General features: G+C 40.2%; 1 protein-coding gene across 2 annotated transcripts in view; it reads right to left on the reverse strand.

Annotated features, from left to right (window-relative positions):
• Positions 1-27,872, reverse strand: part of PCCA (propionyl-CoA carboxylase subunit alpha) — a 450,416-nt gene that overhangs the window by 274,990 nt on the left and 147,554 nt on the right. For both annotated transcript variants that reach the window (XM_066234359.1, XM_066234358.1), the window contains exon 7: positions 25,453-25,584. In XM_066234359.1, the coding sequence (XP_066090456.1) occupies positions 25,453-25,584 (132 nt within the window). The remainder of the gene's footprint in view (positions 1-25,452; positions 25,585-27,872) is intronic.

Below are 27,872 nucleotides of genomic sequence, written 5' to 3' on the forward strand. Positions count from 1 at the left end.
TAACAAGTAAGACAATAATCCCCCTAAAAATGGAAGAAAATCCAAATACAAATATTTCAACAGAAAAAAACAAAATTGATGATACTGATTCCCTTACAAAACTTTCAACTGAAGTATTTAGAATATTCATATAAAAAGTAATAAGTGAGACAACATATAAAAGTGCAAAAATTAATGAAACATGTATTAACAATAACAATACTCCTGATGGTTTCAAATCAGGAGGTAGGAAAAGGCACGGTCCAACAATATCACTTGACTCTATTCTTCTAAACCAGCAATTTTCAACTGGTGTAATGCAAGAGGCATACTGGTGTGCCAAGAATTTTTAAAACATCCAATACCTGACTGTTCAGTCAGAGGCATTGACCTCCTTTCCTTTAATTGTCAAATTAAAAAAAAAAGACAACATTCAACACAACAATAATCATCTGGTGTGAAATGAATCAAAATTATTATACCTACTTCTTTTGTCAGATCAGCAGAAAATATATTTTTTGGTGTGCCGCAGAATTTTAGCAATTAGTTTACGTGTGCCATAAGATGGAAAAAGTTGAAAATCACCATTCTAAGTGAATAAAATCCCAGTGGTTAACTCTGTAATCCCAGGCTGTTTTGAAAGAAGCACCCCTCAGGTTCTGAAGTTATGGAACACTTTGTAACACTGGCGAGAAAAGGGTTGCAGGAAAGCATTAAGCTACATAATTCCAAAACAGCAGTTCAAGAAATGGAGAAAGAAAGGAAAAGCCAACAGAACTAGCAACCAGTGCTTTTACTCCTCTATTTCAGCACACTACATTGAGTGAGCTCTCTCTTCCAACCCAAGAACAAAACAGAAAAATTCTGTTTTACAGAGCTATGACGAAAGGGGTAGGTGATGTTGCTATAACCAAACAAATAGGTCACAAAAATATATAAAGGACCCAAAAGCCCTGGCTGTTTGGCTCAGTGGTAGAGTGTCAGCCAGGCGGGTGGATGTCCCAGGTTCAATTCCCAATCAGGGCACACAGGAGAAGTGACCATCTGCTTCTCTCTCCCTTCCCCTGTCTCTCTCCCTATCCCCCCCACACACACACACATACACACAGCCATGGCTTGGTTGGAGCAAGTTGGCCCCGGGTGCTGGGGATGATGGCTCCATGGCCTCGCCTCAGGTGGGTGCTAAAATGTCTCAGTTACCAAGCTGCAGAGCAGCGGCCCCAGATGGGCAAAGTATCATCCCGCAGGGGGTTTATCAGGTGGATTTCAGCCCTGGTGCATGCGAGAGTCTGACTCTCTGCCTACCCGCTTCTCAGTTAAGGGGGGGAGATATATATATATATATATATATATATATATATATTTTTTTTTTTTTTTTTTTTTTTTTTTTTTTTGTTAACTCATATATATGGATATATATACAGTGTGTCCGTAAAGTCATGGTCCACTTTTGACTGGTCACAGGAAAGCAACAAAAGACAATAGAAATGTGAAATCTGCACCAAATAAAAGAAAAACTCTCCCAGTTTCATACCTATTCAATGCAGTTCTATGTGGGCTCACGTACAGATTGTTTAGGGCTCCTTAGGTAGCTATCCCGTATAGCCTCTACAGACTGGTCACTGACTGATGGATGGTCTACCAGAACGGGGTTTCTCCACCAAACTGCCGGTTTCCTTCAACTGCTTATCCCACCGAGTAATGTTATTCCTATGTGGTGGCGCTTCATTATAAACGCGCCAATATTCACGTTGCACTTTGGTCACGGATTCAAATTTAGCGAGCCACAGAACACACTGAACTTTCCTGTGTACCATCCACATCTCGACTGGCATGGCCGTGGGCTGCTCCGCTGTATACACGGTGTTACGTCGTCATCTGCGCATGCGCACATGCTGCCACATCATCCTACAGAAACTGGGAGGGTTTTCCTTTTATTTGGTGCAGATTTCACATTTCTATCATCTTTTGTTGCTTTCCTGTGACCGGTCAAAAGTGCACCATGACTTTACGGACACAGTGTATTTGTTAACCCACCTGGGAGGCAGCAAAGCCCAGCATACAAGAGCACAAGTGCTGGAGCCGAATACTGGGTCCCAACACTGGCTCTATGACAGTGAACAAGTTACCTACACATGTGCCACTCTGGGATTTGGTTTCCTCATCTGTGGGACAGAGATGATAATAATATCTATCTCACGGGGTGATTGAAAAGATGGTATTAGTGAAGGCTGAAACACACTAGAACAGTAAGCACTCACTTAAAGTTGGCAATCTGTGATAAAATGGGCAAGCTACCACCCCAAACTACCAAGTTTGCTCCTTTCCTGCCTGGCTTTGATTGTGTACCCTTTGGTCATCACTCATCCTCTGAACCTGTATCACATAGCACTAATGTTAGTTCTCTGTGATACATAGAACATAGCACTACAAGACTGAAAACAGAAATTGTTGCCCTGGCCGGTTGGCTCAGCGGTAGAGCGTCGGCCTAGCGTGCGGAGGACCCGGGTTCGATTCCCGGCCAGGGCACATAGGAGAAGCGCCCATTTGCTTCTCCACCCCTCCGCCACGCGCTTTCCCTCTCTGTCTCTCTCTTCCCCTCCCGCAGCCAAGGCTCCATTGGAGCAAAGATGGCCCGGGCGCTGGGGATGGCTCTGTGGCCTCTGCCCCAGGCGCTACAGTGGCTCTGGTCATAACATGGCGACCCCCAGGAGGGGCAGAGCATCGCCCCCTGGTGGGCAGAGCGTCGCCCCTGGTGGGCGTGCCGGGTGGATCCCGGTCGGGCGCATGCGGGAGTCTGTCTGACTGTCTCTCCCTGTTTCTAGCTTCAGAAAAATGAAAAAAAAAAAAAAGAAATTGTACATGCGCCTCCAGCGCACGTCACTGGTTCAAATAACTGGGTACTCATTATTACTGGTGGGCAGAGGAGGGAAGCAAAAACTGCCCTAACAAAGACAGGCAAATTCAAATAGTTCTCTTTGATGCCAAACATTCTACAGTGTTAGTATCAAACACTGACTTCACCATCCACGAGATTCAGACACCTCTCCTTTCTCACTGCATGAAATCTACTTACCAACCCTGAAATTTGAACTTAGCGGAGGACAGTCCTGCTACTCATTCTAAGGGGAAGCTACTTAGGAGTTCCTTTCCTCTGCTAGTTCTAGAACAAATTAGTGACAGTTTTTGCAAGGGAGCGGGGAACAATGTTACAAGACAATATGGGTAAGAGCTCTACCTGTACACAAAAAAGTATCCTCAACTATTCTGTGTTTGTGTATGAAGTAAAGCAAAATTTTCAACAATCCTGGGTTCAGAAAATATGTTCCAGCTGATTATATTTTCCAGATAACTGCAAGTTAAGCTGAAGACTTTTTAAAATATATTTTTAAATCTTTCTAAAATTTACTATACACTTCTACATTTGCAGAACAGGACAGTAAGCATAACTAAAATTTTTTCAAAACTGTAAATACTTTGTGGCATCATCAGAAAAGTTATTTTGGGTTGGCCGAGAAAAAGGATACTGATGTGCAATACTGTACTTTGTATTTACTAGGGAGTAGCGTTTCAATTTTTGGTTTGTTTTTTAAATGACTCCCTTCACACCAGTTTCTGTTCTTGTTATTCAGCTCTTTCAGCTAAAGCAACAGCACAGTTTTTAAAATCTGGCTAATTGGGTGATAAAAAAAACAATTACTACTTTAAACCTGTACTATATAACTTGCAGGTAACATTCAAATAAATCACTATACTCTGCTCTGAGATGTAAATGGATATTACTTTCTCTCAAACAACAGAGAAGTTTAATGAATTTCCCCAAAGTTAGTATGCTGATAAGTGTTACAACCAAATTCAGCAATGTAGTCATTGGTGATTCCTCCCTCTGCTTCACACCTGCCATCCAACAGATCACACAATCCTATAGGTTCAACTTCCACCATCTCCTTTGCTGCATTCTAATATGTTATTTTGGGCCCTGAGCATTTCTTTCATTTCTTGCCTGGATTAATTCGTCTACCAACCTGGAGTTTTTTGCCTTACTCCAATACATTTTCTCTATCACAAACCAAAATAAATTTTTGAATTCCACAATTGTATCATGTTAACTTTTCTCCATTCAGAGGCTCCCAAAGCCATGAGAATAGATGTCCACACCCAGCTGCACAGCGTTCAAGGCCATACATACCTGGATAATAATTATCTCCAGCTCATTTACGACAGATCCCTCACTGCATCCCGGCAGCCCCCATGGCCTCACAGCTCCAAGCTTTTACAGTAAGATCACAGAGCTGTGTCTCCACCATACCCTCACATCTTACCAACTCATTCCTACTCGTACTTCAGGTGTCACTTAGCACTTCCACTGGAAGATCTGCAATGACACCCAGAATCTTCCTCCTACGTGGCCCAGTGCACTCTGAGCTCAGCATTAGTAAAATGCATTAAACTGCCTGTCAACCGGTATTGTCTGCCCTAAGGGGACTTGAAATTCTTTGCAACCAGGGGCTGCAGCTTGTTATTCTTTGCCAAACAAGTGGGATGGGATTCTCAAACTTGTCTTCCGACAGCTTCCCATGCACACTTTTCATTCCACTCTCATGTTCCAGAGATGGAGTTAATAAGATGTTGAAAAATAAAACTTGTTAAAGGCAAACACCTGATACCTTTACACTTAAAGGAATACACTTGAAAACAACATTAGTTTCTCAAGGATGATTCAAGAACAAAACGTAAGGAAAACAACTCCAGGAGACTCCTTAAGTAGTACACAATGTTTTAATTCTTTTATTTTTCAATTACAGTTGACATTCAATATTCTGTTATTATCAGATGTACAGCATAATGGTTAAACATTTATATAACTTATAAAGTGATTCTGCCCTGAAAATGGTATGGTACCAGCCTGGCACCATACATACTCATTGCAGTATTACTGCACGCAATGTTTTCAAAGAGTGTGGTAAACCTTCTTCCTATAACCTCCATGAAACAGTCTAAATATTCAAATGGGAGAAAGAAACCAAAAGCTTTAGGGACAAATGTAACAAAATAAAACCACATTAATTTACTAAAATAGGAGGTGAAAAGTACTTGGTGAAAAAGTAGAATGTAAAATAGTTGCCAAGAAAAAGAATTTAGTCTTAAAAATACCACAGACTAATTTTTTTAAACCCTAAGGATTTAAAAAAGAACTATCTATAAGTAGCACACACATTCTTCTAGTGCAAAAGTATTGCTAATGTAGTCACTAAAATCACAAGGTATTCCAAAAATGTACACTACATATATATTTGCATCAGCAAACCTCTATTTCCATAGACCTCCTCGAAGGTATTCTCTTACTTAACAAATCTAAACTACAACATGTGTAAAGTAGTGTATAGTTCCAAATGAATGTGGTGTTACTACATAAGAAATCTATATTAATAGCCCAATTTAAAAGAAAAAAATATGCACAGCCTCATATCAGAAATAATTAACAACAAATTAGAAATAAAACTAGTATTCAAACTTAGAGGAACAAAAGGGCAATCCTTAAAAACCTTTTTAAATGCTTATCTAAAAACCATAACCGGCAGGTTCAATTGTGGCTTAACAAATTAAATCAGACAATAGGTGTTAAAAACTGTATACCCTAGTTAAAATTAACACAGATAATGAGAACCTAGCATTATTTGAGAGTATAATAGGATCTTAAAAGTCACCTAAAGCATACAAGGAGACAAAATTGAAAAGATAACTGGATTTATTTTCTTCTACTTTTCACTTCCTCTCATTTTCCAAATTAACAGAGGCTGCAAATCAAATACAAATTGTCAAATGTAGCCTCCCTAAAAAAAACAACTGAAATAACTTGAACAAGCCAAACCCAGTGAAGTCCCTACAACAGAAAAGGATGCCATCTCCTTGAGGGAATCCCGGAGCTTCCACAGAAATCTGCTCAAGACCTGCTAACAGCCACAATTCAAGATCCTATATTCAAAAACTGCACTGCTTTGGGGATGTGAACAGGGAATATAATCAATAACATTGCAATAACTGTATGAGGCCAGAAGGATTCTGGAAGTATTGGGGGAAAGACTATGTAAAGTATAAGATTGTCTAACCACTATGCTGTGCATCTGAAACTAATACAGAATAATATTGAATATAAACTGTACTTGAATATAAAATTTAAATAAAAACTGCAGTCTTCCTCTGATGCTCACCTTAACCCCCCATTCTAGGGGCCTCCCCAACCACAAGGATCAGAAAAGTCTCAATTAGAGGAGAACTCCAATTTCCATTTTAGGAACTTTAGGAATGAAGAACCCTTTGATTTTCTGATCAAATTTGAAAATGTTTAGTATCGGAATGTTACTGATTACTAACAAAACCTTCCTTAACAGTGAGTAACAAAATATCCTCAACATTTTTTGTTCTAAGTCCACATGCATAATAAGTTCATATGAAAGAAGACAGGCATAGCACCTACATATTCATCTTCGTGCTGGCTACAGGAGCCAGTAAGTTCAGGTTTCATCAGACTGGTATCCAAATAGGACAAAATCAACCTTGAAAACCATATCAAAACCTAGAGAATGTTCCTCTCTGTCTTAACTTATTTTGTCCAAGAGAGTCTGGGTCTAGGAGAGATCTCCCCTCCAAATCTTAAACTGCCATGGCCCTACATATTGTCAGGTCTGCAATTAGAGATGGCCAGCCATTAGGTTGGGGGCCCACGATGTGAGGTGTACAAACAGCACATTTCTTATGCCATTACAAGACTATCATGGGTTTGTCTCAGGCTAAGCCTGTGTTCTCTGTGAGTCAGACTTCTCCTTAAATGTATTAAATCTGTAACTCAAATCCATGCTCTTATCTTTCTAAATGGTATACTCCACAAAGGACCGTTTAGAATTAGAGTAAATTTTTTATAAGATTTTGATATGAATGGTTCATTTGAGAATCACCTTACAGAAAAAAAACAAAGAAGCAAAACCTCAAACACCTAGTGTACTCTTTTTTTTTTTTTAATTAAAGTAAGAAGCTTCAAAAATAATTCAGATTCCGCCTGACCTGTGGTGGCGCAGTAGGTAAAAGCGTCGACCTGGAATGCTGAGGTCACCAGTTCAAAACCCCAGGCTTGCCTGGTCAAGGCACATATGGGAGTTGATGCTTCCTGCTCCTCCCTCTGTTCTTTCTATCTCTTTCCTCTCTCTGTCTCTTTCTCTCTCTGTGTCTCCTCTCTCTAAAAAGATGAATAAATAAAGTGTAAAAAAAATAAAATAAAAGCCCTTTCCTGTGTATTTAAAAAATAATAATAATAATTCAAATTCCAAAATTGTGTCCTTACAGGGAAGACGAAGTTCATCAGAAAGGGGAAAAGTATAAGAAAAGCCAAATGAAAAATGTGAAAAAATTCAAACTCTTTCAAACCTTATGGTCTTTACTCTGCTACTCCTTTGTATCCTGTGGTCCTTCCTTTCCCCCCTTTCTGCTTTCTTCCACTGACCTGCTCCCCTTTTCTTCCACTGGCCAGAAACTGTCAAAGCAACATTACCTTATATATTATGCCGTTAGAATAGGGCAAGCCTTTATGGCTTGATTTCATTCTGAATTAAAAGGCATTACCGAATGCTTTCCAAAGCCTATACAAGATAGAAATTTACAGAGAAGTTCAAACTATTTTAGGAATGTATAATCTATGGTCCTTAAATTTATTTAATCAATTAATTCATATTGCTAGTAAGAACCTCACATAGAAAATATTGGATTAAAGAAGAGACTAGGAAGTCCCTGAAAGTGCTGAGACCTCTAATTACAATGGAAATCAGGAAGATTTTTTAAAAACCTGTAAGTGAGCCCTGGCCTGTTGGCTCAGTGGTAGAGCATCAACCTGGCATGCAGGAGTCCCGGGTTTGATTCCCGGCCAGGGCACACAGGAGAAGCGCCCATCTGCTTCTCCACCTCTCCCCCTCTCCTTCCTCTCTATCTCTCCCATCCCCTCCTGCAGCCAAGGCTCCATTGGAGCAAAGCTGACCTGGGCGCTGAGGATGGCTCCATGGCCTCTGTCTCAGGCGCTAGAGTGGCTCTGGTTGCAACAGAGCAACAGCCCAGATGGGCAGAGCATCGCCCCCTGGTGGGCATGCTGGGTGGATCCTGGTCAGGTGCATGTGGGAGTTTGTCTGGCTGCCTCCCCGTTTCCAACTTCAGAAAAATGCAACAACAACAACAAAAAAAACCCTGTAAGTGATGGACAAGGACTCTGGGAGGCTACCACCCAAATCTTTCCTCTGAAAATAAATTGCACTCTAATACAATTACGCTAACAAAGAAAGGTTAAATCCATTGGAGACTTTGGAGATAGGCTCTTAATTCCTTTACACAGCATTTAGAAGTAGATCCTGAAGCAGCTGTGACCCCAACTCTCATCACTTTTTGTGAGCAGCCTTAAGCAAGAAATAGAAATACCATATACAAGCAAACTCTGGATGGGAGCTACCTACCTTGTCAGATCTTCAAAACAAACATGAATGGAACCCAGAATAAACTGAGAGACTTACAGATAAAATCAGATGCATCTACTCCAGAAATTAAGTATCAGTCTTTTGAAAAGACACCTAGAGTATTGAAAGCAGAAATGAAAATGAATAAACAATTTGTTCTGAATTAGCCAAGAAAATGATGAAGGGAAAGAAAAAAAAAATAATAATAATAATTAAAAATATATATATATATATATATATATATAAATATATATAGTATATAATGGGCAAACTTCCTACAGCAAATTAAGTACCCGTTTCCTATTTTACCCTTCAACACAAAAGGAGAAATTTCACTAATTATTAATTATTGACACAAATAGTACACTATTAGCCTCAAATACTGCCATTGTTACACAGGTTCTCTCACTCTCTCCGAGTCAACAAAGTGCTTGGACAATGGCTATCTCTAACACTCGTCACATTTCCCATGTCCCAGCCCACAACAGTCACCTTCAAACCTTTCTTCAGAGAACATTCCTCTTCCTATGAGACATTACACCCCCTGCCTTCATAAAAGAACCTCCAGTGCAAACAACTTCCAGATCAAATGACCTCTTCACTGAATTCCTCAGGACTCTGCTATTCTTCATCAAGAAAGAATTAATTTAGCCTTGGACTCATCACTACCCGTGTGACTAAATCAAGCCCAAATGTCTTGATAGGAAAAAAATACAATTATAGTAGCAGTAGCAGAAATATAGGGGTTGAATAGTTCAAGGTTCATATGATCTATTCAAACTGCTACACAAACTTGCACAACTCTCTAAAGTGAAAGAGTGAAGAGGACTAAAACTCAACTGACAGCCTAATAATGATAAGATTTGTACCACACTACTCAGGGTCTGTCACTGCTGCAGTCAAGGTGCGGGCCCCACTGCGTTTTCATTTGGAAGCTAAACTGAGGGAAATTTAAGGTCATTCAGATGGTTGACAAAATTTCCTTGTTTCTCTGCGACTGAGGGCCCCACCTTTTGCGGCTCTTGAATGGAGATCAGACACTTGGGACCCTTAGAAGCTGCCTGCAACTCACTGCCCTGTGGGCTTCCTCAACAGGGCTCTTTACTTCATCAAACCAGCAATTAGAATCTGTTCTCTAGTCTCCTAAGATGGAGTCCTATATGATAAAACAATCATAGAGGTGACACCCAATTAATTTGCCCTGTAATGTAATGAATGCACTTATATCCCATCACCTTTTCATATAATGGAACCTAATGAAGGGAGTTATATGCCATCACCCTGTGCCATACTATTAGTTAGAGAAGTGCATCACAAGTTCTACTCCAACTGAAGAGGAAGGGAATAGAAAAGGATTGGATGCCTGGGAGTTCCTCAAAAAGTTAAAACAGAAGAGGGGATGCCCTGGCCGGTTGGCTCAGCGGTAGAGCATCGGCCTGGCGTGCAGGGGACCCAGGTTCGATTCCCAGCCAGGGCACATAGGAGAAGCGCCCATTTGCGTCTCCACCCCCCCCCTCCTTCCTCTCTGTCTCTCTCTTCCCCTCCAGCAGCCGAGGCTCCATTGGAGCAAAGATGGCCCAGGCGCTGGGGATGGCTCCTTGGCCTCTGCCCCAGGCGCTAGAGTGGCTCTGGTCACGGCAGAGCAACACCCCGGAGGGGCAGAGCATCGCCCCCTGGTGGGCAGAGTGTCGCCCCTGGTGGGCGTGCTGGGTGGATCCCGGTCTGGTGCATGCGGGAGTCTGTCTGACTGTCTCTCTCCGTTTCCAGCTTCAGAAAAAAATACAAATACAAAAAAAAAACAAAAAAAAACAGAAGAGGGGATAAGTGGTGATTGATGAAGACTTGAATTAAGGGACGAAGAGGAAAATGACCACATAATATGATGCACAGAGATGTGTTGTAGAATTGGGCACCGGAAGCCTGTATAATTATGTTAACCAGTGTCACTCCAATGAAATCAATTTTAAAAACGTTAAACAGAATTATCATGTGACCCACCAATTCCACTGCTGTATACAGGCATATCTCATTTTATTGTGATTTGCTCTACTGTGCTTCATAGATATTGTATTTATTTTTCAAAATAAAAGGCAAGAACCCCCACTGGCAAAAAAAAAAATTACAACTCACTTTATTGTGATATTGGCATTATTTTAGTGGTCTGAAACCCAACTCACAATATCTCTGTATATTATCAAAAGAACTTAAAGACTGACTAGGCAATGGCACAGTGGATAGACCATCAATCAACCTGGCACACTGAGGACCCAAGTTCAAAACCCTGAGGTCACTAGCTTGAGCATGGGCTCATCAGCTTTAGCATGGGGTCACTGGCTTCAGCATGGGATCATAGACATGACTCCATGGTTGCTGGCTTAAGCTCAAGGTCACTGGCTTGAGCCCAAGGTCCTTGGCTTAGGAAGAGGTCACTGGCTCAGCTGGAGTTTCTCAGTCAAGGTTCATATGAGAAAGTAATTACAGTGGTACCTTGAGATAAGAGCAGACCAACATACGATTTTTTTTAAGATACGAGCTGCAACTCAGTCCGTATTTTTGTTCGAGATCCAAGCGAAATTCTGAGATATGAGTAGTGATTCAGAAAGCTGCCGCTAGTTGGCGCATTCACGCATGGGTCCGGTATCAGCAGCACAACACCAGCATCTCGTTCTTTCTCACGTGTTATCCACAGAATCAAGTCGAATCTCATGCGCTGTACTCCTTCTTGCACCATTTCGGCATTTTTTACTAACTTTTTCTGTGTGCTATCATGGAGCCGAAGAAAGTGAGTGTTAAAGGACAGTGGTGAGAAGAAGAAAATGATTTCGACAGAAGTAAAGCGAGAATAATAGAAAAACATGAGCGTGGTGTACAAGTGACTGAACTGGCAAGGCTGTACAACCACAATAACCTACAATTTGTACCATCCGTAAACAAAAGGAAGCCATCAAAAGCGCAAATCCAGCAAAAGGAACTACAATTCTGTCCCAATTAAGGACAAATATCTGTGAGGAAATGGAGAAGCTTGTGCTGGTGTGGTTGAAAGAGAAAGAGCTGGCAGGAGATACAGTGATGGAGACTGTAATATGCGAAAAGGCACGTATTATTTACGGTGACTTGAAGAAGAAAGAACCATCAACCTCAAAAGAGGCAGCAGAAGATATGTTTAAGGCAAGTCACAGCTGGTTTGAAAATGTCAAGAGAGATCTGGCATCCACTCGGTGGTGAGGCATGGTGAAGCTGTGCTGACGTTAAGACAGCTGAGGAGTACATCGCATGTTTTGCTGCGCTTATAGCAAAGGAAGGCTACATCCCCCAACAAGTGTTCAACTGTGACCAAACAGGATTGTTTTGGAAAAAAATGCTCTGGAGGACTTTCATCACCGCAGAGGAGAAGAAACTGCCAGGCCATAAACCCATGAAGGACCTCTGACTCTTGCATTGTGTGCAAATGCTAGCGGTGACTGTAAAGCCACTGTTAGTATATCATCTGAAAATCCTCAAGCCTTTAAGACTCACAAGATTCTTAAAGACAAACTGCAGGTTATGTGGTGCGCCAATGCTAGGGCATGGGTTATGCAGCAGTTTTTTATTGAATGGGTAAATCTCATCTTTGGTCCTGCAGTGAAGAAATATCTTCAAGAAAATAAACTCCCGATGAAAGCACTACTAATCCTTGATAATGCTCCAGCCCACCCTCCTGGTCTTGAAGATGACATTCTCGATGAGTTCAAATTATGAAAGTCCTCTACCTCCCACCCAACGTGACTTCAATCTTGCAACCTATGAATCAGCAGGTCATTTCCAACTTTAAAAAGCTTTACACAAAGCACTTGTTCCACCACTGCTTTGAGGTGACTGAGAATACAATTCTAACCCTTCGAAAGTTTTGGAAAGATCACAACATTGTTGGCCTGACCTGTGGTGGCGCAGTGGATAAAGCGTGGACCTGGAAATGCTGAGGTCTCGGGTTCAAAACCCTGGGCTTGCCTGGTCAAGGCACATATGGGAGTTGATGCTTCCAGCTCCTCCCCCCTTTCTCTCTGTCTGTCTCTCCTCTCTCTCTCTCCCTCTCCTCTCTAAAAAAAAAAAAAAAAAAGATCACAATATTGTGATAAGTTTACGCATTATTGACTTGGCACGGCAAGAGATTACAAGAACTTTGAACTCAGCATGGAAAAAGTTATGGCCTGATGTTGTTGCAGACAGGGACTTCGAAGGATTCAAACCAAAGACTAAGACTGAAGTAGAAGTGTTGGAGGAGACTGTGTCTTTCGTTAAGTCAATGGGTCTGGAGGTAGGTGAGGATGACGTAAACAAGCTCATTGAGTAACATGAGGCGGAACTCTCAACTAAGGAGCTGAAGGAGCTACACATGATGCAACATATGGAGCTTCTGCAAGAGATTAGTAGTGAGGAGGAGGTAGAGTTGGAGGAAGTGATTTCTACAAGTGAAATTAAAGACATGCTGGCAATATGGGAGGAGCTTTCAAGTTTCATTGAAAAGAAACACCCAGAAAAAGTTTCAAGTGGTCATGCTTCAGCACTTTTTAATGACACTTGTTTGTCACATTTCTGTAACATTTTAAAAGGCAAGCAAAAGCAAACCCCTTTGGATAGGTTTTTATTCAAAAGTCCTGCAAATGAAAGTGCCGAAAGTGCAGCCAAAAAGGCAAAAACAGGTGATGATTACATGAAAAATACGTAATGTTAAGCTTAGGTTAAGTTTAAAGTTACATGTCTTTTGTCATAATTTAGGATGGTTTGGGGATGTTTCACAGGGCTGGAATGAATTAAATCTATTTCAGTTATTTTAAATGGGAGAAATTTGTTTGATATACAAGTTGACTCATGAGCTCAGTTATAGAACGAATTAAACTCGTATCTCAAGGTATCACTTTAATGAACAACTAAAGTGCAACAATGAACAACTGATGCTTCTCTTCCCTTCCTGTCTCTTGCTACATTAAAAAAAAAAATTAAAACCCTGGCCAGTTGGCTCAGTGGTAGAGCATCGGCCTGGCATGCAGGAGTCCTGGGTTCGATTCCCAGTCAGGGCACACAGGAGAGGCGCCCATCTGCTTCTCCAACCCTCCCCCTCTCCTTCCTCTCTGTCTCTCTCTTCCCCTCCCGCAGCCAAGACTCCACTGGAGCAAAGTTTGCCCGGGCGCTGGGAATGGCTCTGTGGCCTCTGCCTCAGGCGCTGAAATGGCTCTGATTGCGGCAGAGCAACGCCCCAGATGGGCAGAGCATCGCCCCTGGTGGGCGTGCCGGGTGGATACCAGTTGGGCGCATGCGGGAGTCTGTCTGCCTCCCGTATCCAGCTTTGGAAAAATACAAAAAAAAAAAAAATTAAAAACATATTCAAACAAATACTTGCACATAAATGTTTATAGTAACGCTATCCATAATCACCAAAATGGAAATAACTCAAATGCCTATCAACAAATAAATTTTAAAAAAAGGTTGTATAGTCATACTATGGAATATTATTCAACCACAAAAATAAAATACTGATATATGCTACAAAACAGGTCCCATATGCTGCTTTGTTTACTTTTAACCCTATCTTTGTTTACTTTTAGTCCCTATTTTCATATATTTGCAGTTATAAAATTTCTTTTTTATAGATACAAATTCTCTAGTAAAATTCTTTATATGCTAATCTATCTCCACATTTTCCTGAAACTTCTTTTATACACTCCTCACAAAAATTAGGAGATATTTCAAAATGAAGCAATAAACTATTTTCATCATAGTTATTTTACATTCCTTATCAGCCAACTTCAGTATTACACACACAATATGTGAATCTATTTCTATTATCTGTTTTATACTTTCTCTTAGTTTTCAGTTATGTGCTCTCTCCCTTTAGGGAATCTAAGAAATGTGTACTAAATGACAAATGATGTATATACAATGGTTATATGTGTAAAATGAGTCTCCTAGACTATTAGTCATCCAATAAGTATTTAGCGAGCACTGATGATGTAACAGGCACTGTGTACAAGGGGTACAGTAATAAACCGAGCAAAATCCCTACTAGCAAGTAACTTACAATCCAGGAAAGAAAGTAGACATTAAATACATCATTAAAATAGTGAAAAGGCCCATAAAATCTAAGCTCCTTACTATACATCTTACTTCTATTATTACCTCATCTCTGACTTCCTCTCCCTTGATCACGCCAATCACAAGATTCCCCATTATTTGTTCAACAGGAAGTAAGTACAGTTCAACCATAACACCTTTGCACTTGTTATTTTTTCTTCCTACTATGCTTTTGCTCTGTTTCTGCCTAGAATACTTTGCTCTTCTCACTGATAACCACATGACTGGTCTTGTCATTTCTTTTTTATTTTTATTTTTTTATTTTATATCATTTTATATTTTAAAAAGGTTAATTTATTGTGTTAAAATGGTTTCAAGTGTCTCACTCAATATAACACCCCCACATTGTGCAATCCATGCCTCATGCAAAGTCTCTTTCCATTCTCCTTTCACCCCCATTGCTGTACATCCCCCCTTTCCCTCTGGAGCTTGGTGTCCTGCTATCTGTATCTACATGTTATGTATATTCAGTGTGTCCGTAAAGTCATGGTCCACTTTTGACCGGTCACAAGAAAGCAACAAAAGACAAAGAAATGTGAAATCTGCACCAAATAAAAAGAAAACTCTCCCAATTTCATACCTATTCAGTGCAGTTCAATGTGGGCTCACGCACAGATTTTTTAGGGCTCCTTAGGTAGCTATCCCGTATAGCCTCTACAGCAGGGGTCCCCAAACTTTTTACACAGGGGGCCAGTTCACTGTCCCTCAGACTGCTGGAGGGCCAAACTATAAAAAAAAAACTATGAACAAATCCCTATGCACACTGCACATATCTTATTTTAAAGTTAAAAAAAAAAAAACAGGAACAAATACAATATTTAAAATAAAGAACAAGTAAATTTAAATCAACAAGCTGACCAGTATTTCAATGGGAACTATAGGCCTGCTTTTGGCTAATGAGATGGTCAATATCCGGTTCTATATTTGTCACTGCTAGCCGTAACAAGTGATATATGCTCCTCTCACTGACCACCAATGAAAGAGGTGCCCCTTCCGGAAGTGCAGGGGGGCCAGATAAATGGCCTCAGGGGGCCGCATGTGGCCTGCGGGCCGTAGTTTGGGGACCCCTGCTCTACAGACTCGTCACTGACTGATGGATGGTCTACCAGAACGAGGTTTCTCCACCAAACTGCTGGTTTCCTTCAACTGCTTATCCCACCGAGTAATGTTATTCCTATGTGGTGGCGCTTTGTTATAAACGCGCCGATATTCACATTGCACTTTGGTCATGGATTCTAATTTAGTGAGCCACAGAACACACTGAACTTTCCTCTGTACCGTCCACACCTCGACTGGCAAAGCCATGGGCTGCTTCGCTGTATACACGGTGTTACATCATCATCTGCGCATGCGCACATGCTGCCACATCATCCTACAGAAACTAGGAGGGTTTTCCTTTTACTTGGTGCAGATTTCACATTTCTATCGTCTTTTGTTGCTTTCCTGTGACCAGTCAAAAGTGCACCATGACTTTACGGACACACTGTATATTTTGGCTAATCCCTTCACCTTCTTTGATCTGGTTACCTCATGCCCCTTCCCTCTGACAGATGTCCTATGTTCCTTGAGACCTTGCCTCTGTTTCTATTTTGTTACGCAGTCTACTGTGTTCATTTGATTCCACATACAAGTGAGATCATATGGTATCTGCCTTTCCCTCCCTTATTTCGCTTAGCATAATAATCTCCAGGTCCATTGATGCCATCACAAAAGGTAAGATTTCCTCTTTTTCATGGTCAGATAGTATTGTGTATCACGGTTTATTAATCCACCAGTCTATTGATGGACACCTAGGCTATTTCCAGATCTTGGCTATTATAAACAATGCTACAGTAAACATAGGGGTGCATATCCTCTTTTGAATCAGTAGTTTGATATTCTTAGGACATAATTCTAAAAGTGGGATAGCTGGGTCAAAAGGAAGTTCCATTTTTAATTTTTTGAGGAAACTCCATACTGTTTTTCACAGTGGCTGCACAACTCTGCATTCCCACCAGCGGTGCAGGAGGGTTCCCTTTTCTCCGCATCCTTGCCAGCACTTATTGTGTGTTGATTTGTTAATAAGCACCATTCTGACAGGTGTGAGGTGGTATTTCATTGTTGGTTTTAATTTGCATTTCTCTGATGAATAATGACATCAAACATTTTTTCATATGCCTATTGGCCATCTGTATGTCCTGTTTTGGTTTTTTTTTGGGGGGGGGGGGTTGGGTTGTTGTTTTTTTAGGTTTTATTTAGTCATTTTTTAGAGAGAGGAGACAGAGAGAGAGAGAAACAGAGAGAGAGAGAGAGAAACAGAGAGAGAGAAGGAGGAGGAGCAGAAAGCTTCAACTCCCATATGTACTTTAACCAGGAAAGCCCTGGGTTTCGAACCAGTGACCTCAGCGTTCCAGATCAACACTTATGCATTGCACCATCGCAGGTCAGGCATGTCCTGTTTTGAGAAGTGGTTATTCAGTTGCTTTGCCTATGTTTTAATTAAATTGTTTATCTTCCTGGTGTTAAATATTAGAAGTTCTTTATAAATTTTGGTTATTAACTAACCCCTTATCAGATGTATTGGCAAGTATGTTTTTCCATTGAATGAGTTGTTTTATTTTGTTAATGGTGTCTTTGCTGTGCAAAAGCTTTTTAGTTTGATATAGTCCCATTTGTTTATTTTGTCCTTTATTTCACTTGCCCACGGAGATAAATCAGCAAAAATATTCCTACGAGAGATATTGGAGTTTGCCACCTATGTTTTCTTTCAAGATATTCATGGTTTTGCAACTTACATTTAAGTCTTTTATCCATCTTGAGTTTATTGTTGTGAATGGTGTAAGTTGGTGGTCTAGTTTCATTTTTTTGCATGTACCAGTCCAATTTTCCCAACACCATTTATTAAAGAGACTCTCTTTACTCTATTGTATACTCTTGCATCCTTTGTCAAATATCAATTGACCTTTAAACCATGGCTTTATTTCTGGGGTCTCTGTTCTGTTCCACTGATCTGTATGCTGTTCTTATGCCAGTATCAAGCTGTTTTGATTACAATGGCCTTGTAGTATAATTTGATATCAGGAAGTGTGATACCTCCCACTTTGTTCTTAATTCTCAAGATTGCTGAGGCTATTCGGGTCCTTTTTTGGTTCCATACAAATTTTTGGAATATTTGTTCTAGATCTGTAAAGTGTGCCATTGGTATTTTCATAGGAATTGTATTAAATCTATAGATTGCTTTGGGTAGTATAAACATTTTAATGGTGTTTATTCTTCCTGTCTATGAACACGGTATATGTTTTCACTTGTTTGTATCTTCCTTGATTTTTTTTTTCAATATCTTACAATTTTCTGAGTACAAGTCTTTTACCTCCTTGGTTATTAAATTTACTCCGAGGTACTTTATTATTTTGTTGTTGTTGCAATAGTGAAGGGGATTGTTTCCTTAATTTCTCTTTCTGACAGTTCATCCTTGGTGTATAAAAATGTAACTGACTTCTGAGTCAGTTATATACTGCCACCTTTCTGAGTTTGTTTACCAGGTCTAGTAGTTTTATTACTGAGACTTTAGTGTTTTCTAAGTATAATATCATGTCATCAGCAAATAATGATAGTTTTACTTCTTCTTTTCCAATTAGGATGCCTTTTACTTCTTCTTGTCTGATTGCTATGGTTAAAACTTCCAGGGCTATGTTGAAAAAGAGTGGTGAAAGGGGCACCCCTGCCTTGTTCCTGATCGTAAGGGGATTGCTTTACATTTTTGCCCATTGAGTATGATGCTGGCTGTTAGTTTGTCAGATATGGCCTTTATTTATGTTGAGGTATGTTCCCTGTATTCCCACTTTGCTTAGAGTTTTGATCATAAATGGGTGCTGAATTTTATCAAATGCTTTTTCTGCATCTATTGATATAATCATGTGGTTTTTATCCATCATTTTGATTATGTGATAAATCACATTTATTGATTTGTGAATATTGTACCAGCCTTCCCTCCCCCGAATGAATCCCACTTGACCATGATGTATGCTCTTTTTGAGGTATGTTGGATCCAGTTTGCTAATATTTTGTTGAGAATTTTAGCATCTATGTTCATCAGGGATATTGGCCTATAGTCTTCTTTCTTTGTAGTGTCTTTACCTGGTTTGGGAATGAGAATCATCCTTGCCTTGTAAAATGAGCTTGGTAGTCTTCTCTCTTCTTGAATTTTTTGGAATAGCTTGAAAAGGATAGGAGTTAGCTCTTCTTTGAATGTTCGGTAAAATTTAACTGTGAAGTCATTTGGTCCAGGACTTTTTTTTTTTTTTTTTTTTTTTTTTGCTGGGAACCTTTTGATAACTGTTTCAATTTCCTTTGTTATAATCAGTCGGCTTAGGTTCTTTTATTCTTTCAGATTCAGTTTTGGAAAATTGTCTGTTTCTAGAAATTTATCCATTTTGCCTAGATTGTCCAATTTTTTGAAATATAGATCTTCATATTTTCATAAATCCTTTGTATCTCTGTGATAGCAGTATTACTTCCTCTTTCAATTTACAATTTTATTTATTTGAGTCCTCTCACTTTTTTTTCCTGATGAGTCTGGTTAGAAATTCGTCAATCTTGTTTACCTTTTCAAAGAACCAGCTCTTGGTTTCATTGATCTTTTGTATTTTTTTAAGCTTCTATATCATTTATTTCCATCCTGGTCTTTATTATTTCCTTCTTTCTACTTCCTCTAGGCTTTATTTGTTGTTCTCTTTCTAGTGATTTAAGGTGCAGGGTTAGATTGTTTATTTGAGCTTTCTCTTGCTTTATAAAGTATGCTTATAATGCTATGAACTTCTCTCTAAGGAATGCTTTTGCTGTGTCCCATAGATTTTCAGTTATATTATGTTCATTCTCATTTGTTTTGAAGAAATTTTTATTTCTTCTTTGATCTCATTGTTAACCCATTTGTTATTTAATAACATTCTATTTAGCTTCCAAGTATTTGACTGTTTTTCAGTTTTTCTATTGTTGATTTCTAGTTTTATGCCACTGTGATCAGAGAAGATGCTTGATATGATTTCAGTCTTCTTAAATTAACTGAGACTTGTTTTTTGTCCTAACATGTGGTCTATCCGAGAGAATGTAATATGAGCACTTGAAAAGAATGTATATTCTGCTGCTTTGGAGTGAAATGATATCCATTTAATCCAGCTGATCTACTGTGTCATTTAAGGCTGCTGTTTCTTTGTTAATTTTCTGTCTGGAGGATCTATCCATTGATGTTAGTGGGATATTAAAATCCCCTACTATTATAGTATTGCTGTCAGGCTTGCCCTTTATGTTCATCAAAATCTCCTTTATATATTTAAATACTCCTGTATTAGGTGTATAAATATTTATAATGGTTATATTATTTTCTTCAATTGCTCCTTTTATCATTATGTAGTGACCTTCTTTGTCCCTTATAACTTTTGTTTTAAAGACTATTGTGTCAAATGTAAGTATTGCTACCCCAGCTTTTTTTTATTCCATTTACGTGAAATATTTTTTTCCATCCCTTCACTTTCAGTCTATGTGTATCTTTTATTCTGAGGTAGGTCTCTTGTAGACAGCATATATATGGCTCTTGTTTTCTTATCCACACAGCTACCTTATGTTTTTTGATTGGAGCATTTAATCCATTTACATTTAAGGTTATTATTGATATGTACTTATTTATTGCCATTTTATTCTTTAAATTTATAATCTTCTTTCTCTCAATTTCTTTTTTGTTCTTTTTATAGAAGGCCCCTTAACATTTCCTGCAGTACTGATTTGCCTGTAATGAATTCCTTGAGCCTTTTTTATCTGGGAAGCTTTTTATCCCTCAATTTTAATTGATAACTTTGCTACATACAGTAGTCTTGGTGGTAGGTTCTTGTTTTTCATCACTTTGAATATTTATTGCCAATCCCTTCTGGCCTGAGGTGCTTCTTTTGATAAGTCAGATGTCAGCCTTATGGGAGCTCCTCTGTAGGTAATTAACTGCTTTTCTCTTGCAGCTTTTAGTATTCTTTCTGTATCTCTTAACTTTGGCATTTTAATTATGATGTACCTTGGTATAGGCCTCCTTGGGTTCATATTTAAGGGAACTCTCTGTGCTTCTTGAACTTGTATGACTCTTCCTTCATCAATTTAGGAAGTTTTCAGTTAATGATTTCTTCAAACAAGTTCCTATCCCTTGTTCACTCTCTTCTCAGAAACTCCTATGATATAGATGTTGTTTCTCTTCATGTTGTCGCAGAGCTCTCTTAGAGTTTCCTCAGTCTTTCTGAGCCGCTTTCCCTTTTGCTGCTCTGCTTCTGGGTTTACATTTATCTTGTCCCATAAATCTCTGATTCAATCCTCTGCTTCATCTAGCCCATTATTGATGTCTTCTGGTGCAGTCTTCATTTCTGATATTATACTTGTTATTTCTGACTGGTTCTTTTTTAAGATTTCAATGTCCTTTTTAATGCTTGCTATCTCTTTGTTTAAGTTCTCATTGTGATAATCCATTGTTGCTCTAAAATCCTTGAGCATCCTAATAACCATTAATTATTTTAAACTCTGCATCTGGTAGTTTGGTTACTTCCATTGCATTTAGTTCTTTTTCTAGAGATTTCTCCTGTTGATTCATTTGAGTCATATTTCTTTTGTCTGTCCATTTTGTTTCTGTATTACATAGCTCTGCTGACTTTAAAATTTGTTCTGAGGAAGATGCTCAGTGGTACTGACCTCCAAATAACTTGAGTTCCTTGCTCTAGGAATGCTTATTGAGGGTTATATTTACCCTCCTGTTGTATGTGAGTATTAAAGAAAGTTGGCCTTTTAATGGGTGTATTCATCCCTTCAGGCTGGCTGGCTATGTAATCAACCTAGATCACATGTATTAGAATCTGTGCAACATCTGTCCTATTGGGCATATTTATTTCTCCACCATGTCTGTCACTTGCTGGACTCCTCCTTTGGGCGTGTTGCTTGTGTAACTAGCTGAATTTAGTATTGGTGTGGTCTACCACCCATTAGTTGTTGTGTTGGTTCTGGGCCCTCTTGGGTTGTCATCAGAAGTTGTTCGTAAACCTCCATGGGCTACTTGTCTGGAGCTACTGCTCTGTTTGCTGTTTGTATATTTGTTTTCTATGCCTGAGTAGTGTGGGAGGGGCCAACCTGCATATAAGAATCAGCTTTCTCCTGCTTAGAGCTGACAGCAGCTCCATAAAAGCCCAAGCTCCATAATATTTGCCTCAACTTTTCAGCTTCTCCACCTCCTCTTGCAGCTGCATGGTCTTCCCAGAGTCTTCCGTAGAGAGACTGTAGTATGGACTCAGACTGGCCTCACCCCACCAACCACTCTACAGGTTGCAGACTTGGTGGGTTAGGGCTGCTGATGTTAGGAATACAACATTAGTGGCAGCCCGTACTTCAGGGGTCTCTTGCTGAGGAGCTCAGTTCAGGGACACTGGCCCTAATCGAGCCCAATCCCTCAGACACTGCTGGATACTCCAATTCTATTTCTCCCCATCAAGGTGAGCTGCAGGTACATACTGGGCAGGGTTGACAATCCCCTCTGTAGAAGTTCTTCTAGCTTGGAAGCCCCTGGTCTGAGAGAGTCCTCCCCTAGAACTGACTGTGCACCCCACAGAAAGTGGGTAAGCCACTTGACCAGTCTCAACAATAGGTTCCACACCCAACAATAGAGACCCACACTTTAAATGTCTATACTACAAGTCTCTCTCCCTTCCCCCTGTGGAACCAAGCCCAATAGGGCAGGATATCTGGCACCCAGGCCGGTTGATTGTGAAGCTCCACCATGTCCAATGCACACAAGCCACTGTGCCAGTGCTGAGCACAGAAAGCAGAACTTGCCTCAGCTGGGCCCTAAGGGCTCCCTTAGAACTCACCACCAGCAAGAGACATTGTTAGTCGTTGTTACTCGATACCCACCACAGCTGGCCACTGAATGTGTCAGCCCCTGGGCTCCCCTGAAGTGAACTCAGCATGGACCAGGTACCATTGCCCAATGACTGGCACTCAGCAACCTTCTTGGTGGTACAAGCAATCCAGAGTTTATGGCTGCCTTTGCTGGACCCAGCTGCACATGGAAATACCAAGCCACACACTAGGTTGGCCTTAGGGAATATCAGCAAAAGGCCCAAGGTTCTCTAAGAGCCACCTCCTGCTGTCTCTGTCTGCTTGTTGGGCTCAGCCAACTAAAAAAAACCTCTGGAATGGTCTAGAACCTGGGCAATCTGGGAATGAGGAAGAGTGGTAGGTGTGGCTCCCATCCCCCCTCAGCCCCAGGTGTCAGTCTGTCCTGACTTTTTTCACAGACCTCAGTAGGGTGTGGCCACCAGGAGTCTGGTGGGTGTGGCCTGAAACCCAGAGATGTAATCTGCCCACAATCTGGGAAGTTTCTACCAAATCTCCCATCAGACAGAAGCACCAGTCATAGTCTCGGGAGAGTACAGGGATGCTCCAAGCTCAGTGCCAGAAAACTGAGTTGCTAATGTGCCCCCAGCTTCCTGGCAGGAGAGATTCCTGAGGGGAGGGCAGTTACTTTCCCCCAGGCTAATGCCGCACAGAGTGGACTGCTCCACCCAAGAAATATGGTGACTGTGGTGTTGGAGAATGACTCAGCACTGGTGTTTCGGTGGCGGTCTCCCACAGTGTCTCTTCCCGGGCCACAAACTTCACACTCCCCTCACACAACTCTAGTCCTCTTAGCCCTCCCTCTGCCACAGCCCTGGGAAAGTGGCTATGGATGAGATTTTCTGTGCTGGCCCTTTAAGATTGAGCCTGCATGTCTGAAAGCTCCCAACTCCTTCTCACAGACAGAAACCTCCACTCTTTTCACAACAAAATGCTATGTGAGCACCTCTTTTAGCCTCTGGTACTTTAGGCTGGGGCACCAACCTGGGGCTTAGGACCTTCCCCTCTCAGGGCAAACTTCCCCACAGTGAGAGTCACTCTGAACCCACTGCTGCAGCTCACTCCTGGGAGTCCTTTTTGCATCTCTGCCCTTCCTACCAGTCTTGATGTGGCTACTTCTGTGATTCCTTGGTAATGGACTCCTCTTCACTTAGTCCAAAGTTTGTTTTTGGAGATGATTGTTCTTAAATTTAGTTGTAACCCAATTTGGTCCTGGGAGGTGGCAGTTGAAATCTCCACCTACTTCATTGCCATCTTGGAATCTCTGTCCTGTCATTTCTTTAGATGACATTCCCTTTCCCCATTCTTTCTCTTATGTTTCACCATAGCATGTACTATATATTTTTGTTTACTGTCTGTCTACTTCTTCTCAAGTGAAAGCTCCATGAGAACAGTATATATCCACAACATTTCCAACAATGTTGGACAAATAGTATGTACTTGTTAAATTTTTACTGAATAGATGAGTGAGTAAATGATTTCAGATGTGATGGGAGAAGTGCAGGGTACCAGAGAAAATGCAGCACAGGGCCTACTCTAACATACCAGTAGAGCAATGCCTCTGTGTGGAACATATTAGATCTTGGCATAAAGACCTAATATGTTCATCACTGAGGCATTCCTTTACTAACATGTTGTTAGGTTTTTGGGGGTCTTGGGGAATTTTTTTGTATTTTTCTTAAGTTGGAAACAGGGAGGCAGTCAAACAGACTCCTGCATGCGCCCAACCGAGATCCACCCGGCATGCCCACCAGGGGGTGATGCTCTGCCCATCTGGGGCATTGCTCTGTTGCAACCTGAGCCATTCTAGCACCTGAGGCAGAGGCCATAGAGCCATCCTTAGCTCCCGGGCCAACGTTGCTCCAGTGGAGCCTTGGCTGCGGGAGGAGAAGAGAGAGACAGAGAGGAAGAAGAGGGGGAGGGGTGGAGAAGCAGATGGGCGCTTCTCCTGTGTGCCCTGGCTGGGAATCAAACCCGGGACTTCTGCACGCCAGGCCAATGCTCTACCACTGAGCCAAGACCTCAACAACAAGTAGGAGACAATCAAGAATGAATACAAAAGTAAAATCAACACTCGTGACAGAATTAAGTTCAGAAGAATCTGAAAGATGTCACATATGGTTACTGCATACAGTGCACAGGGTAAACAGGCATAATATCAGTTTGAAGAGAGAAACAAAGTCCAGCTATTTAAAATATTTAAATGAGTAGTCATTCAAGAGATTTTAAACACAGGCATATGATCAAATCTGGACTTTTTAAAGACACCACAACTGTAAAAGACAAGCTGTGGTGTCCAAAATTAATTGGTCAGAACCAAGACTGGCTCCAAGGAGATCAATTACAAGGTTGATGAAGTAATCCAGAGTAGATGACAGTAACTGGAGTTTGGTGCTAGCATGAAGTAAGAAAGAAGAAAGTAAATGGATCAGAAAGAAAATTAAGTAAACTGTAGCAGTGTAAATAGGGGTGGGAACTGGGAGACAAGACACACACTCCAGTTTCTGCATTCTGGAAGCCCTCAGCTGCTGAAGCTGCTTGTTTGCTAAGGAGTTATTTTGGGGCTCTATAATCAATCACAGCTATACCATTTTCCACCAGAAGCATATTTACATCACACATTTTATGCATATGGACAGAAGTTTAATATAAAGATATATATAACATTATAAGGTTTCAAATGTTATCTATACGCCACATTAAATAAAATCCAGAGATCTAACAGCATATTTGTAAATCACCAAGATTTCTATTGTGAAAGTATGAGCCAATATCAAATCATTAAATACAATGCCTAAGTGGTCTCTTACTCTTTTTAACTTATGTCATTTAAAATAATCCAACTGTAAGTGACATTGATTTTTTTTTTCATCTACACATGTGTATTTTAAAAAGCAATAATTGAATTTTATCACACTTTTGACAAAACGTTTACCCTGAGGAAATGTGCTATAAAGATCAGAGTAAAGTAGTTTCTCACCTTCACTACTCCATCAAAGCCAGGAATTGTGTTAACCTTTGCTTTCTTAGCTAACAATTTGCTTTCAATCTTGTCACCCATGGCTTGAATAGCATGCGTGTCAGGTCCAATGAAAATGACATCCTCTGCTGCCTATGGAGAAATAAAAGTAGAAATTTACAACAAAAGCATTATAGTGCTTGATATGAAGTCACAATTTTATCAAAAGAAAAACCCATATATAAACTTACTAATTATTTACCTACCAAAAATAACTTGAAAGTAAACATTTAATTATATAAATGATTATATACATTAAAATATATAATACTGTATTGTATATAGCAGATGTGCACAAACATATTTAAAATAAACCTGGGTCAAAGAAAAATAAAAATAGTAACTCTTGCTTGACATTAACAGTTTTCTTTGAAAAAGCAACTTCGATGGTGTTATATTTATATACCCTGCCACCCAATCTAAACAGTACGTTTACCTTTAAAATGCCTTATAATCATTTGTATTCTCAATTCTCTGTAGCACAGTCTTCAACTAGCTCAACACAAATACCATTTTTATTGAATACCAACTCTGTGCCAGACTCTGAGCTAAACGCAGGGGATAATGTGGATGAAACCACAGGATATCAGCTAATTCAAGGGAATGTGAACAGATCACCAATACCTCGGAGAAATAGACAAAATAAAGTACAGAATGTTTATATCCTTGTGACCAACAGAAGAAGTCAAGAATACAGTGGCAATTTACCAGGCTATGATTTCAGTAAAAACTGCTCTGCACACATCACATTTAATCCCCAGTAATGGATCCATCACTCCGTATTTACGTTATTATAAATAAAATGCTAATGAAGAAAATATAATTAGGAAATAACAACAAAATAAACCTATGTAATTAGTCCCACCATCGGACGTGGTTTAGAGAAGTAAAGTTGGAGGTTTGCTGAGGTAAAAGATGAGTTCATTAGGTAAAGAATTGAGGTTAAATGTGAAGAAGGAAAACCAGATTGTATGCTGGGCATGGTCAGTGTAAGGTGCCTAACTGCTGATTCTCCCATGCCCTTCAGTCCATATAAATAACAAATACTGTACTTCACACTTCATATTCTATCTATTAGCACTGCTGCCTGAAAGGACTCTTGGTTTGGGAAAGGAGCTTCATCCCCCTGATGAGAATATTATCCACAGAAGCTACTGCAGTGTTGTTCCAATTGCTCTCTGGGCCATCAAGGCCCTAAACCCACCCTTAGAAGGAGGTGGAAGTAGAACAGGGAATCAACAAAAAGAATATATGAGGAGATAAATGGGAAATGAGATGACTTCAATTTTACACATGCCAGAATTGAAATGCCTGTGAGATAGTCAAGTGCCCGTGTTCAGAAGGCAGATAGGGAGGTCTACAGGGTATAAAAGTTCAGGCTGACATGGATTGTTAAAGGCATCAAATGTAGGAGGTAATTAAAAGTTGCAGATGAAGTCATTCAGAGAAAATGTATTCAAAAGCCAAAGCCTTTAAATTCAGGATGTATTCTTTCCCTCCAGTCCAAAAGCAAGACAGAAGAAAGGCATTTTTAGATTCTTAGTTTAAACCATGCTTTTCTTTGTGCGACAATGGGGATAATAGCCGCCTTGCAAGTTTGACTGAAGCAGTGAATAAAACAATAATGTAAAAAACATCAAGCTAAGTGCCACAACTGTTAGTTCTTATTCCCTGTCCAGAAGTCCTGATAAAAAGAGAACATTAGAATAAAAAAACAGTGAGGTCCACAGAACCCCAAAATACATCAAATGTTTGTGTAATTTTAATAGAAGCTTATTTTCTTTTATAAAAAAAATCTTACCAGCCTGACCAGGCAGTGGCACAGTGGATAGAGCGACGGACTGGGATGCGGAAGACTCAGGTTTGGGACCCTGAGGTCGCCAGCTTGAGCGTGGGCTCATCTGGTTTGAGCAAAAGCTCACCAGCTTGGACCCAATGTCGCTGGCTCAAGCAAGGGGTTACTCGATCTGCTGAAAGCCCACGGTCAAGGCACATATGAGAAAGCAATCAGTGAACAACTAAGGTGTCACAACGAAAAACTGATTGATGCTTCTCATCTCTCTCTATTCTTGTCTCTGTGTCCCTATCTATCCCTCTTTCTGACTCTCTCTTTGTCTCTTAAAAAAAAAAATCTTACCAAAAAACCCTCAAAAATGTAAAACACATAAAAAGTGGGGCTGCCCTATAGAAGGGAAAGTGGCGGTTGGCTTACATCTCCACATCCTCTATGGCTCCACCTGGATAAGCTAGTCATTTGAGACCACAGCAGTAATCATATTCATTTCTTTTTATCCCAAACCTACAACCCACTAAACACTGAGTCAAGAGAAAATAATGATGTTTTAACTCTCAATTGTCTTTGCATAGTCTCATTTTACATC

This window comes from Saccopteryx bilineata, chromosome 6 (genome assembly GCF_036850765.1).
Source record: "Saccopteryx bilineata isolate mSacBil1 chromosome 6, mSacBil1_pri_phased_curated, whole genome shotgun sequence".
In the NCBI taxonomy this organism is placed as follows: Eukaryota; Metazoa; Chordata; class Mammalia; order Chiroptera; family Emballonuridae; genus Saccopteryx; species Saccopteryx bilineata.